The 16,498-nt window shown below is 35.0% G+C and overlaps 1 protein-coding gene across 1 annotated transcript; it reads right to left on the bottom strand.

The window, feature by feature from the left end:
• Positions 1-15,174: 15,174 nt before the first annotated feature.
• Positions 15,175-16,176, bottom strand: LOC102804492 (galanin receptor 2a-like). Its single transcript, XM_006811121.2, has one exon. The coding sequence runs from the start codon at positions 16,174-16,176 to the stop codon at positions 15,175-15,177; it is 1,002 nt and encodes a 333-aa protein (XP_006811184.2).
• Positions 16,177-16,498: the final 322 nt, after the last annotated feature.

A 16,498-nucleotide genomic window follows, 5' to 3' on the forward strand; every position in this document is an offset into this window, starting at 1 on the left:
GTTGACTAGATGTGTTAAAAACTATTTGCACATTACTAAACTGCATGATAACCTGGAGCGTGGAAATGGCAAATCTAAAATATATCATGTTTATATGGGTTTCTCATTGTGTCAGAATCACACGGAGTTGGCGATAAAACTCCGTTTCTCGACATAATACAGTCAATCTGTAACAAACATTTCTCAACAGGGTGCAGTAAAATTTGTGCTCGAGATAAATTAAGAATTATTTTACAATAAGTGAAGTATATCTAGAATAATATTTAACCAAAGTTACTGAAGTGAAGCACAGATACACTTTAGCACGTGGTAGCCTGATATTCTAACCATAGACTCAGAATTGTGAAAGGTAGATTCACTAATACACTGTAGATCAAAGAATGTGTGAAAAGATACATGTACAGTGAATGCACGAATTCTTATGGAAATTGATTTCCGTTCACTATAAGATCATCTTCCAATCAATCAATCAATCAATCAATACTGTAATTATTACATTTTGTGTGTGTGGTGCAAATTAATTCAAATAGTGCATCCAATAAAATACATTAGCTCTTAACACATCTACTACAAGAATGAATCGTCGAATGACCAACTTATTTGATGTCAGAAATATATATCTCCATAACTGCTATTGTTAATTAAATTATTGTCACCGCGATGATGGTTTTTAATAAGATTCTAGACGCGGGAATACCGCAGGGTATGCACATTGCTACGCGTCGGTCGATACGATCTACGTACTCTCTTCGTGCATACTTTGCGGTATCCTCGTACGCGTCGATCGATACGATCTACGTACTTCCTTCGTGCATACTTTCCGATATCCTCGTACGCGTCGGTCGATACGATTTCCGAGCTTCCTTCGCGCATACTTTGGGATATTCTCGTACGCGCTAGTCGATACGATCTACGTACTTCCTTCGTGCATACTTTGTGGTATCCTCGTACGCGTCGGTCGATACGATCTACGTACTTCCTTCGTGCATACTTTGCGGTATTTTCGTACGCGTCGGTCGATACGATCTACGTACTTCCTTCGTGCATACTTTGCGGTATCCTCGTACACGTCGGTCGACACAATCAACGTTCTCGTAATAACCTTATAGTATGAGTGAATGAGTTAACGAATTAAATGCAATCAGAATTATATTTCAAAATTTCATATATGATCATTGGCTCTGGTACCGGAGTGCGTTCAATCAAGCACAAAGAAGTGAGTTAATCCTGTTTCAATGTCATGATTTATCTGACCTCCGCCTTAATTGGCGTAATATTCAACTATATTTGACAAAGGTATAGATAAGCCTATTTGATATCAGGATCCAGATAAATCGGCTGCCATGGCAACTGACTTCCTCTCCCTCCCTCTCGCTACATTTAAATCGAAATATTTTCATAGAAATAAAATAAGTAGTGTTTTGAAGGTGACGAGTGATTTATTTTGTAATTATACTATTTTGTATTATTAAACTTCGTCACAATCGTGAACAATGACTTAATTTAGGACGAGACCCTGGACGATGTCACTTATTTTCAAACTTATTTTTTGCAACGAAGATGGCATTTGACTATACACATGATACATATGATACTTTCTTGACCATGAGTAAGGTTATAGTGCACAGATAGTAAACGTCTGCGCTTATTTTTTGTTTATGTGTTTATTCCGTAATCCAAACTGTGTTAGGTAAAAGAAACAGTTCATTCAAACATTTCATTCACTCGTGTCACGATTATGTGATTTGAAATCAGAGTGTCTCTGTTTATTGGGAAATATAACGAGACATTCACTTAGGATTTATCATACTTGACAATGATGTTTACATAACAAGCACCCTTTTCATTGTTGAATAAATTTAAACTAATTTGGATAGTGAGTGTTTGTGATGCTATGGTTCAACATATAGTGCAATCCCGGTCTTTATTATATGTAAGCAAATTCATGTTTTTTCATTAAATATATGTGTTCCACTCAAAATAGACACAAAATCAGGCAGTAGTTGCGCATTGTATACATATATGTTTGAATCTGCTGATGAACAACAACTGTTACAGCTTAGCAAACTCGGAAACAATCGTGACCGGCTTTTTACCTCTGAGTGGCTTTGTTATCTTAGTGTTAATTTGGGAATAAATTATTATTAGTGTTTTTCATGTTAGGGTTACTTCGGTTTTGCTGATTTTTCACAAAACCCGAAATGTTAAGTTATTGCTGTGATATACATTTGCAAGCATTTGGAATATACGGTTGCGTGGGAACATGCAAAACTTTGTTTAAGTTGTGCACATAGTACCAAAAACAAAGATGTAAATGGGACATATAAGTTATTTCTTGTTTCATTCCTTATTCTTTAATATTAGTTACCTGACACCATCTTAAACATTACAGTCCAGTGCTAAATTTCACATGGGTGTTATGTGTATAATACAAACATACTTCGGGAATTCAGTTACATTGAGTCCACTGTTTATTGAGAATGCCGGGCAACATTCTTATCTTATTATTAGTGTAAACGAAGAATCCATTTTAAGGCTATTAATTATTGCGTAGCTAATAAAATGTGCTTAACATGCTATGTACACTATTATAACAATTAACAAACAAACATTCGTACTCCAACTTTTAATTATTTTTTAACATTTTTAAATATAATTCCAGATCATGTTTTACTGCATCGTTGTGCTAATCATGAGTTTGTGAAATCTCTTCAAATCAAAAAATGGCCAAAAATAAGCCACGAACCCGGGTCTCTTTCTTAGATGTGCAATGTATTCAACACATGCAACACACCCATCTTGGTTCATGAACTGTTGACATAAATAAAACCACGCGCACACATACGCGTAAAGAAATAGTGCTGATTTGCCTCATAAACTGGATTCAATGATTACAAGCTGGGGCTTTTTCGATCAATGATTATTCTAGATCAATAATCTCTAAACATATTCTGACTCGTCAGTTCGACGATTACAAATATGCTGCTCAAAGAACACCGCACAGAGCAAGTGGAGCGTATAAGGCCATTGTGATCATTTTCACTGTCGTATTATAACAAGCCTGTTCGCGAGATGCTCTTTTCCTGTGCTACCACGCGCAATGTCTGTCAACTGAAACGAAGATAATTCAAATTGGTTTTAAAGTTTGCTATCTGAATTGGTTGAGCTAATTGGTGTTCAATAATTGGATGTAACTTTCTAGAAAGTTGTGAAAATTAAAAGAAAAACTAATGATCATCAATTGGAGTTCTGCTATGATTTGATGAAACAACAAATGAACCATTTAGTGAAGGTTTGCTATTTGGTTTGCTTTTTCTTCTGTTCAATATAGGTTTAGCAAAGATGTGTTCACCATTTTCACAGTGCCACAGTGACAGTGCCATCCAAAAGAAAACATGTGGGTGAAGGTTTGAATTACATAATACAAATAATTGATCTATTTTATCAGGCATACATGCAGATACGATAACATTTCACCTGAATGTGGGCAACATAGTAAATTGCTCTCTTGGGGACAACTGCTACAAAGAGACTATGCCCGCAAGCATAATACAGAGTATAATGAGTAAAATAATATACTGTGCTTTCAAATATTCTCACATTCTGGCAGTTTTTTTTATTTCAAATACTGTAATCATTTGAAATGCATCTGTAGGCAATTCTAATCAAATGCTTAACACGAATTATAAAGTAAACAAAAGCTGTCCATTACAAACTTTATTCAAACATACTAAACATACTTCATATCTCCATAACTTGAACACACATGTGCGCATTGAAACAAAGACACTGGAGTAAGCATCGTTGATCTAAACAAACTGGAACTATATGTTTACTGAGTATGAAAATTTGGCCAGTTTATGAGTTTATAAATAAAGGTAATTGAAACGAGTCTCATACTTTTTGATGAATGAATCCATTTGAATATAAGTTGGGATGTAAGTGTTCTGAACAACAAGATGGGTACACACCGGCTGTTTTAAGTGTAAGAAAAACCGCGAAACAGGTAGGTGTTGTGAGGGTTTAGCCGTGAACGACTCCCCGATGCCCTAGTACTAGGAAAGGTTGACATAATATTCCCAACAATAAATAATTTTCCACCATATGTAGTCACTGACCACTCAGAAGCCAGGATCACAACTGCTTCACGACTTCACTGTTTAAAATAACCCCGACCTTTCAACAACACACTGTAGCTGCGATAAATTATGGCCAGTAACACAATGGCTTATGTCTCATTAATGCAATAAATCGCCGTCTTCACATTGCTTTTCGGGAATGTTCGCAATCCATTTTTTTTCAATCAAAATGGGATGTTGGAAAAATTACCATAACTAGCCAGAATACTTTCACAATTAACGAGAACGCCATACAGTCCATTAAATAGGGGAAGGGACGCACAATGATGCCACTGGTTTGACACTGTATTAGTAATCAGTGCATGTAACTCATATTGACAACTTAATTCTGACTTTGATTGAGTATTACATTTCTGTATTATATGTGTCGTTGTTATTTCTTCTAAAGTAAAAAGTGCAACAAAATGTTGCGCTCGGTGAAATAACGAACTAAGCAAATGCGCATGCGCTTAACACTTGATGGCATATTCTTTTGATATATGCATACAATCTGTCAGCTGCATTCAATACATGAATTCATTTTGATGGCTTCTCAGCAAACAACACGCGTTTCATATTTATAATGAAAATCGCGTTTTTATCAAAATAATTCTCACCTACGCGTTGAAATCCCCTGTTTAATATTTTTATATTGTGTTAATATATTATTAATCTGTTTAGAAAATATCCTTTTAACATGTATGTTGTATTAAGAATAACATGTCATTAAAAAAAACGAGATAGTTATTCAGATGTAGTAATCAATTAAAAGACTTAGTAAAAACATGTTATAAACATCGATAAATTGTCGATGTAATCCTTTGTGTGATTAAACGTTAATTCAAATGTGGAGCTTTTAATGCAGTGGATAGTTAGTATTTTTTATCTTACTATAATCTTGACATGAATTGAGCTTAAGATAAAAAATAAATATGGATTTCGTTCATTTATGTGCATACTTAATGTTTTACAAGGTTTATTTCTTGATTGTTACTGAATGTTTAGATCGACGCCATGTTCGTTATTATATTTTATGCGAGAGACAATTTAAACACGAATGAGATGTGAGTGCTGACATGTTCAAACCAAACACAGAAATAAATACTAGGACATTCTTGAACCACGCTATATATTATGATATTTCTGCCCGAGAATCGCTGGACTAAGATTGATATTATCGTCTCCGTGTCTAAACTTATCCAGTATGTTGACCTGACAATACAGTTTTTTTAACTTGACAAGGTTTACACTGTACTGCTTGTGGATACTTATAGGAACAATACCGATGACATAATTACCTCACAAGTTAGTCAAGGTGTAGCCAACATGTCTATAGAACCGTAAATATTTTAGGCTTCAATGTTAATATTAGTGAAGTGAAGACGTAAAGAACAGATGATTTAAGCAACATCGTTCGTGGGTAAATTTGCTTTGAATTTTAGTGTCAGATAAATTGCTTTTTGGATGAATGCTACAGTATACATAATTTGTTTATTCTACGAAAACAATTACAAATACTTAGTAATCCTAAAACAGATATGTGTAGAACATTCGAAGTGGAAGCTGATAGTGATAGTGATAGTACATAATATACGAAATTATCCGGGATTCAGTATTATAAAGAAAACTATTAGAAAGAAATACAAATAAACGGTAGCTTGTATGGAAGTGCTGTGACATCAAAAATAGATAAACTGGCCTATTGTTATAGCCAGTTAGTCAGTCAGTCACAGATTAGACTTTGTTAATGAAAAATCAAGACAGTCGCACAATAGTACACTGTCGCCGCTGCATTTGTTGACATTTTGAATGAATAGTTTGGCTGCATGCAATCGAACCCGTAGAGCTTGATGAACGTGTAACAAGTCGGAATTCACTCAAAAGCTAACATTGCTTTCTGATGTACAAGGAACTGTCTGCGCCGTGTATGTCGATGGTTGAATAGTGAGTCTATTAGCATACTACTAGTACCAGGAGACTTGTTAGTATACTGTCATTTGCATCCACCACCCGCCACGAATTGCTACATTCAGCAATCTCACATCCTGATAAAGGCATAGCTTCTACACATCTATAGCCTCAATAAGTACGTGAAAAAGCAATATGTATTCAAAACAGCGGGCTACTTATTAAATTATCATTTGATTTATATATATAAGTATACGTAATTTCCGTCTGTATTCATTGCTGGCTTCTTTTTGTTGCTGCTAGATCGTTGAAATGAATATTGTTAGTGCAGAATTATTGACGTTTTTTACGTTTATATATTTGTATTCACCATTTTTGTGGGTGGTACAATCAGGGATAATGTAAAAAAGTACTGTAGAATTCAATTAGCATATAATGTATAATTATTAGAACTGCTGATTTATTTGAATAAACAAAATCTGAACAGAAATGTGGATAAAGCAGAAACATTCACCTTGTATATAAGATAGAACAATAGCAAAGAAGGTTTAGGTCAATTATATATACCTATGACTAACCCCGAGGACTGAATTACACCGTTGTTTTATAGATTGGTTCTGGGTCGCTACCGCCCCACCCCATAGCAATGGTTGTAGAGGTGATAGTATGTCGATGCCCGAATAAAGACAATGCACATGTGTTTAAGACTCACATAGATTCCACTACATTCAGACAACTTGAAAATTACGCTATTTTGTCATACTGTTCCCAAAGTGACGTCATTTTTGGGAACATTTTGACCAATCAAGTGACGGAATCTGGATGTGGTGTTTTAGCAGTTTTGTTGACCCAAACAGAAAGTTATTGATCAAGACTCAGTTACTTGAAAAGAAACACTTTGGATGTGTCATCCAATATTATGACAGCATGAGGCTAATGGCGTGACTAACTGTCATCGTCACCTGTCGTCAACTTTTATATTAGCAAATGCTTGTTTGAAACTGTCGTAGGCAATCAGACTAGTTTTTCATATATTCCAGAAAGATGTCATAGGTCGACCACTTTCACATTTTCTCATTGGAGGATGATATCGTCGATTTTTGAAGATTATTTGTCTAGACGTTTTCTGTCAACATGTCAGATTACTTAATAGCTTGAAGTTTTTGAATATTCTTGAATAATAACATATTCTTAGACTGAATCTAAACTTGACTGAACGAGATATAATGTAACTGGTCATTTCCCCAAATCGCTAAGATTTGTAAGGGAATCAAAATATATATCCACGTGATGAGAACAATAAAGATGTATATATGTGTTGGGGAATACGATTTTATAAATAGGATTGAATTTAAGCTGTGTGTGGTATATTACATGATTGGAAGCCAATATATCCGCCTTAATAAAAACATCTGAAAAGTGCTAATTATGCAGTTTTAGAAAGTGAAAAGTTGAATGAAATTGGGATCATGTCACTTGCAACGTAATGGGTTGTCCTTTGTAATGGGCCATTGCTGCCTATTCTCTACAGATTGCAGTACAATACGCAGGTTCAAAGTACTAAATAACATTGTCTATTTGTACATTGTTGATCCAAACTTCCGGTTAATTGCCTAGTGCGAAAAGAACAATAACACTTCATATAATTTATTTTAATTGATGGTTTAATTATTATTGTTTGATTTACTATTATATTTCTATTTTACTTGGAACATGCGCAATCTATTTCAGATTAATTGTTTTTGACGTGTTGAGATTCGTTTAGGAATAAGCAATGGTTTGAAATTGAATGCCACTGGTGTTTGTGATATGCCATGCAGTATCCAGTTTCATTCGTTGAAGTGATGTGCGAGAGTTTACTGTACGAGACTTTATAGACTGTTTAAATAGTACTATCGACTATGATATATGTCAATTAAATAGTCACGTGATTATGGCTCATAACGGCTATTGTTACACTACTCAGTAATTGGCTTATTAGCAATCGTATAACTGTCACTAAATTGATACAGATCATTTATGACTTCCCGAAACATCCCAAAACCTATTCTCGACCACCGAAATCGAAATTGACAGTAAATCGTTACTCACAAATAAAAAAAAGATTAAAAAATCACTTAAAAATGAAGCTGATATTGATTTTCTTTGCAGGCATCCGAAAAGAGGAACTGTCAAGTATTGATATGAAGTCTGCCAAAAACGAAGGTTAGATTAAAATATACAACTGTCATTTATCGACCTTAACTGAAATTGTGGCAAATAAACACTGAATTCGGTTTTTCGCAAAGCTGAAAAATAGAAGGATTGATCAAAGTTTGAAAACAGTATGTACTTAGCTAAACTGTTGATGCAATTTTTGACATAAAAAACATATGTGGATGGAGATGGAGTAGTTGATTTCTGTGCAGTGTCATCCATGCATTTACCGTAATTCATTGTTTTACCCACTAACTTAAATGTGAATCACTGGTATTACTAACAATTGACTACACATTGTTTATACCACTATTAAAAATGTGACCTAGTGTTCTGGATGTATGAGTACTATTGTATAGTATATTTATGTAAATAGTATTTTATATGTAAATTGCCCATTGGTTAGCATAGGTATAGAAACTGCATGGCATTAAGTGAATGAATGGATTAATGAATGAATGAATTAATTAATTAATTAATCAATTAATGAGCGCATTGCCGTTACTGTAACGTACATCTTCTTGCTGACAATAGTGTACACTTCGCCTCCAAGCTTGTAGAATGTACGAATATTTGAGAACCAGGATTATCATTATATCTGACATGCTTTATACTTACCCGAGTATGTTTTTTTAAATAAACCAACACCATTGCAACGTGTACTCATTTATTGCATATTACGAGTGCACGTATAACTTCCATTATAGTGGTTTGCATATACATCTTTGATAGTATGGGGTTTAAATAATATACGCGTACGCGTGAAAATTTGATTGTTGTCAAATTCAACAGTAGCATACTTTAAATATATGAAGACTATTCTTGACGTAAAAGAGTTTGAAAAATATTATATTTTTTTGTGAAACAGCCATAGTAAACTTGTCGAAGTCTTACCCATTCTTAAACCCACTCTATGTGCGTAACATAATCACCTTTCCATGATCATCATCGACGTAAATTTAGTCCCCTGAATATTACGCTGGGTGGTTATATAAAATCACAGCATCACTGTGGCGAATCCGTCAGTCCGCCATCAAGTAGTTCAGTTGCATAATTTACCCCTTAGTTATTTAATATCAATTCAACCAATTTTGATTCGGTTATTATATTTTGTAATAACTCAAAATAATAATTGTAATAACAATCCTGCGTAACGAGGTATAAATATATGCTCCAGGGTATTAATTACTAAATTGGGGTGAGTATGTTATGTAGCCAGTATTATAATGAGTTCATTGTGAGTGATTGTTGCATTTCCTTATTTTCATTTCAGATAAGTTTGACGTACGACATATGTACGCAACGTGTATATCAATGTGTTGAACACGTCGGAAGTAGCAGAGAGTGGTAATACATCACGTGATTTGTGCGAGGTGTGTTCACTTTCCATATCCACGGAATGGCATGGGCCTTCTTGATATAACTGCAAATCACCTCAATAATAGTACCTTTCACTTGACCTATGAAATTTCCCAAGAAATCACCTTCAAATGTGACTTCAATTAACACTATTGATTCTTTTGTCTTATACCATACTGACGCATTCAGAATATCAAGATATTTTTTATGAACACAAATGGATATAGTCGCTTTAAATATATATTGTTAAGACTGATGTGACACCTTTTCAACAAGCTATTGATACTGCAATTGGAGGAAATTGTTCACTCTTGCTGGCTGATTTATTTGTTTACTTCTACAGAAATCAGACAGAAGCAAACTGTGCAAAAAAAGATTTGTTAACTTCACATTCAGAAATATCAAGGATGTACTTTTCCATCGACAATCTTGAATTTAGTGATTTTATTCCAATTATGTATCCAGCTGAACTCGGGATTAATCGACTACTGCATCTCATTTTCCCGCTTCATACTTAAATGTATCCTGAAATATGACGGGCGAGCTTTCTACCAGACTATCGAAGTGAATGACCAATTGTCCGTACCATTATAACGATGCTCCAGTACATAATCTGGGGACATCAAAATCTGTTTTGTGGTGATAACAAAGAAAATACATAAATAATAATATGATATGCAATTATCTCTAGTGTTATGTCATATACTGTAAACAAAACACGTGTAATATCGACACATTTTTCATTCTCTTCTTTAGGTCAACAGACCAGTTTAAACCTCTTAGAAATGGCAATTATTTCCTAACTAACCACCTGTACCTGATATACGACTCGCGTCAGTTCAACAAATCTGACAAGTATCTCTCGGTAAATAGCACTATCATTGATTAAATGTAACGTCTAGGGATTGCCAAACTACACAAAATCGGAAATTGAAGCGATCTAATTTACGTAAGACATTACCCACCTGCAATTATTGAATAATTTAGAGGGGCATCGCAGGCTTTTCCTTGTGATCTACAGTTCACACGATGTGTTGCTAGTAAAATTAATCGGTTTAAACAAATGACGAAGAATTTGTACCATCCAATTTTATCATGAAACATTGACAAAATATCTGAATCTATATATATATATATATATATATATATATATATATATATATATATATATATATATATATATATATATATATATATATATATATATATATATATATATTGGTCAGGTAGTTTTATTTATATTGTATCTTCCTTCTACCGTCACTTAAACAGTCGCAGTAGTTTGCACCCTTACTGCTGTAAATAATCGATTTTGTTCTTTATTATGTTAGATTATATTACTATCATATGTGTGACATTTCTTTCAGAAATAAATTGCCTATTTATCTTCGCTTACGACCGCGATCAAACATGACAAGTAAATAGAGTAAACAAGCCGGTAGGCTGGTTGGCGATCCGCTCCGCTCAAAAACAAGCACATGTTTTGGCTGTTTCCATAGTGTGACATAAACGACCGGCATAAACGTGAATCTAACGTCAGTTAGATGGGCCCCGTATACGAAGTTCGCAAAAACCATTCAGTCTTTAGAAGTCACTCAGTTTATTTCTGCTGTTAAATTTATTATTTCTAACTGTTTTGCGATAGTATTTTCTAGGATGAAGGCAGCATTTACAGTTCATTCTAAGTTGCGTTGGGATTACGTTGATACAGTGTAACAATGTCGGCGCCGGTGATCTCCTCCCAGTGCGCAACGTAACCAAAATAAAAAGCATGATCATTTGAACACTGTTTAAAAGCCGTTGCTGGTGAAAAGTTACCCCAACTTTGGGGTCAAATTTCTCGGTAATGAAAAAAGATATAACAAATTCAAATAGTAACATTGTGCCCACCCTCATGCTGAGTAGAATGAGCTATGTCTGAAGTGTTTTATCTTAAATTTGTAGGAGGAGATACATTTGGTGCGAAGCTGTCCAAAAATCAGTTTTTTGACTGTTGCTATGGCAACGGTGGGCCAAAACATGTTTTCATATTTTTCCTAATAACTAGGGTGAAGGTTTGACCTACCTGCCAAGTTTGAAAGAAATCGGCCAAGCTAAAAAAATTACAGAATAAATCATACGTGAAATCACTGGAAATCACAGACACACACACAAAACGACAAAAGTGAATATAAGGGCAATCCTAGCGTAGCGGATCGCCAATAGTGTGGGGGCCGGCGCTATAGACATAAAGTATAACACACAATAACAACGATTACAGGAAGTAGTTTCAGCACAGAGAGAGATGTGCACGTCAGATGTAAATACGGCTACGTAAGAATACATTAGATGAAAATTGAGCTAATCAATGCATTCGATGGAGAATAGGGGCTTACCAATGCAATTGATGAAAAAACGATCAATTTATACATTTGTTCATTCAGATACCATACGTACAATACCGTATTTCATAATCGCAAACTACCATCTGAGGAAGATCTTTGTTTCACTTATTTAAACCCGGTGAAAATAAATATTCATTTCTTTTCGGTTGCATTCGCAATATCAAATAGGCAAAATAGTATTGACAATCTGTTGTACTGCAAACGATTCGCGGAAATGAACTGCATGGACAATTGAATTCTATGAATTGACGCCAGTATTACACTAAAATTGGCTACAGTACAAATTTGATTTGAGCAATTGATATCTTTACCTACAAATAAAGCCACGAAGATTGGGTTAACCTGCGACTGATTCTGATGCATTTAAATCAGTAAATTCAATAAAGTCGGCGGAGAATGACCCACGCAAAATAAGTCACAAATACAAATCAATTTTATTATAATAATGAATATTTCACATCATAAAAAACAACACAATTTATATTTTGAAATATATTATCTGTTACATACAACGCAGTAAGTAAATTACAATTACATAAAATATTCTACAAATATATTAACATTTTGTCTGTTTATATAAATACGATAGTGTGAATGTCAATACGATGTATGTAATATTATAATATTGTACTTATGTAATAATTCGTGCTTGACACGCGATAGGAACGTATTATCGACCTTTCTAGAGTTTATTTATATAAAATATAACTTTAAAGATTTTCTTTTTACACATTAAATGTCTATATACAATGTGTACTTAATATTGCGTACGTTTGATTAACTAATAAATGTTGGATTCGAATTGACGTGAGCGAAAGAGTATCATTAAGGTGAAGGCAAAGGTGATCGGTTTACCAAATCAGCCGTGTACTATAAACATCAACAAATAAAAGATTATTCAGTTTTATGCATGTTTGACTATTCATTTAGCGTATACAAGACGTAAATGCTAAATGCCACATATGAATGAATAGACGTGCCAGCTTTCTCTTTAGAGTTCTACTTGTTATTTCTACTACATTTTACATTCACCCCTGCCGCCTTCTTAGTAGTAATAGTGTGAATTTTCAGCGGCTGTAGTGGCCTTTTCATAACTCTCGACTACGTTGAGTGATGTACTTCTAGATATACCACGATTTTATTAATTTCCGATAATTCCACTCAGAATAAAACAACACTACATTATTCTGATAAAACTTGACAAAAGGTTTACTATTATTTTTTCGGAGATGATTGATGAGCACTCCGAAGGAGATAATGTTACGAATGATATGATGTTCTCTTCCTATAGCGTTCGAGCTTTCATTTAGTTCTGCATGCGAAACTATGATTTATTATAGTAATTTAAAATAAGTTAATTAAGCGCAGGTACGTTTGTCCCTAATGATGATTTAACGAGTACCAGGATGATTGGCAGTGTATCACTAAGTGGGAAAAAATCTATTGAGCACGAGCCGTTCTCGTGGCGAACCCACTGTAAATAACCGTATCGTTATATCTTAATGAACTGAGACTGGGTTTTTGGGGCAATTTGAGATAATGAGCGTACTTACACTGTGTTGCATATTAGTAAAAAAAAAACATATACATGCAGGGTTTTTTTCCATCGTCGTTACAGAGGTCGAGTAGTAACATTTGTGTAATTATGGTGAAATGTGTCAATATTGAATGTGATTTGAAACGTTGCCATGTCAATTAGGTGCAAATCTGATGGAAAGTTTAGACACGTCATTAGAAAGGCAAAATCATGTATGTGTTAAATCCGGTTCCCTCCTTCATCGTCGGAGTTGATTCACATTAACTACTACTGTTGTGTGGCAATGTGAATAATTTGGGGAACTCGTACAATATAAGCTTCGCGTGTTCCGTATGAATGCTCCGCGAACTACTACATGGAGTGGCAAGTAGTAAAATTTAAAATGCCCCAGGACTTAAATAATTAAGTCTTGCCTGTTCCGCTTTTATTTCTGGTTTTCGATAGTTTCACGGATTCCCAGGGTTAGTGGTATTGCCGCAATCCGTCATTGTGAAACTGCATTGTGATTGTTCATGACGACAGGCGTGCGATGCAAGGTATTCGCAATAAACAACGTCGTTATAAAGATCGGAAGTAGCGCGTGATTGTCGATCATATTTATGTGTAATGTCACGTGATCTACCAGGCCGGCTGGTAAATTATCACTCCTCCTCGATTACTCGATTAATTGTTTTCACTGTTCACCCAAGCATCAACGAAATTCTGTTCCGAAGGCAAATCTTTCTAACGATGAAAAAACGCATCTCAATTTTAAATCATCCAATCAAACTACGTATATCGGAGTAATATTAAACATGCTCAACAAACATAATTACGTCAACAAAAACGTGTTCAGTGTAACTGAGTTATATGAATAATTGGTTAGAAAACATGTACTGATCACGGACGCTGTTCTGCGAGTATTGTAAGTTATTTACTTACAATTGTACATTAAGCACAGTTTAAAGTAGTACTAAACATACTCACATTTCTAGCTATATTATTTTGCTGAAAAAGCTTTTTCTGATATTTATATATACACACGCACAATATATGTATTACTGTTTCTAACCGGAACAAGATAACTGCATACGTATTTTTTTTTAAACATTAACCATATACATATATTTAATCTAATTTTCAACATAGCTGCAAAACATTTTAAATATTATATCATGTATCAGATGGAAACAAATAATATGTTTACAAGAAGTCGTTTCCATTGCCAAATCTTCATTTTACAATCATTATATTGTGTAAGTATGACGTAAATGAACTGAAATAAACTGAAATATTTAAGATTTAAACACATTTTTTGTATTTTTTTCTTTAAAGCATGCATTAATTTTATATATGATTAGTTTTGTATCTTAATATCTCCCGTGTAACAGCTGCCGTGAGTAAGTACTGTATATAACAATGATTGCAACATTATCTTATGAAAAAATTGTCTGGTATTTCTCTTGATAAGATTACGAATTGTTAGTGCATACACGTATGTTATCTCCTCGGGCATACATGGCACACACTTCAAGATATCGTTATTTGCTGTAGCGCTGTTGAAACTGGGCTCATCAATAACCCAGAACAGGTCACGGCAATACTGTGTCTTAGATCATAAACACTAGTGTACAATCCCAGAAATTGTTTCGTTCAAGCAGAATTTGCTCTCAGACTATTGAAAAACCCATATTCAATCATTAGAACTATGGTGGGCGTGTGTGCTATTGAACGGACTGACCTTGTTGTCTTTTCGACAAAATAATACTAAAAATCCATCGCGAAATTGACGGTTCCTCAATGCATATATGAATGGATTGATGCATGAGTTGCTGAATGCTAGAACAGTGAACACTCTGTAGACAGCGTCCTCTTGGTATATGGGTGCGCCAAATCCGAAACTGGCCAGGAACATGATCTGACTCGGCGTCCAGCACACGAAGAACGTTACCACAACAATACAAAGCATTTTGATGACTCTCCGCCGCGCTACAAGCATTTCTAAGTCACGTTCCTTGTTAACGTCAGTGGAACGTTGCAGGTTTGAGGTGTCGCGTTTCAGGGACGAGATAATGCGTAGATATGCGTACGTCATGAAACACAAAGGTGCGATGTAGGTGCACATGAACCATACGAGACAATTGACTGCTGCTCCCGTTGCAGTGGACCAGTATATCGTACAGTACTCACCGTCGTAATCATATATAACGAAGGAAAATATTTGTAGACATAGTGAGAAAGACCAGGACAAAACAATGATAATAATTGCTTTTTCTGCGGAGAAATAGGCTTGATAGCGAAAGGGGTATACGATAGCAAGGTAACGCTCGAGTGTGACACCGACTAGGTTGAATGTTGAGGCCGCAACGCTGATCCAAAAGAAAACCTCGGAATAAATAAATTTGCAAAACAATATTCCGCCAACCCCGGGTGGTACTGGTAGCATCAGTAGTGCACGTTGTGAAACTAGGGTGAGAGAAGCCATAAGATCAGCCATTGCCAAGCTGATGATAAAGTAATTCGTGACAATCTTACGCAGACGGCGGAGACCAAGAAACACCAGACACACAGTCGCGTTACCCAGAATACCAATAACACCGAAAGCGATAATTGAAGCGTCAACAACATCCCATGTTACCGTACTGCCGGTTACCTCCTGATTCAGGGTAGTATTAGACGTTACATTGAAAGCCATGCCGTAAACGAATCTATCTGTCTGTCTGTAAAATAATTTTGAATCTGTTCAATGAGAAATAATTAAGAACTTTAACGCAGTATATCAAATCAAGTCGTATCGTCCGATATGTTAAGTAGCTCTATAAAAGATGTCAAGTCCAACTGTTACAGAAAATGTTTAGATATTTCCACTACGTAACTGTACGGAGTTTCGCGCATAATCGACAGGCATGCGTGCATCAGTGAAACTGTCGTGTTTGCCAAGATATGACGCCGGAAACAGTCCTCACCACATTCCGAAGAGAAATAACATCAGTGCTAGGAAGGAAAAATGATGATAC

The sequence above is a fragment of the Saccoglossus kowalevskii genome, chromosome 1, assembly GCF_978046115.1.
Source record: "Saccoglossus kowalevskii chromosome 1, keSacKowa6.1, whole genome shotgun sequence".
Lineage (NCBI taxonomy): Eukaryota > Metazoa > Hemichordata > Enteropneusta > Harrimaniidae > Saccoglossus > Saccoglossus kowalevskii.

Excerpts from the sequence above, each read along its gene's own strand:
- LOC102804492 (XM_006811121.2), bottom strand. The coding sequence starts at position 16,176 with ATGGCTTTCAATGTAACGTCTAATACTACCCTGAATCAGGAGGTAACC.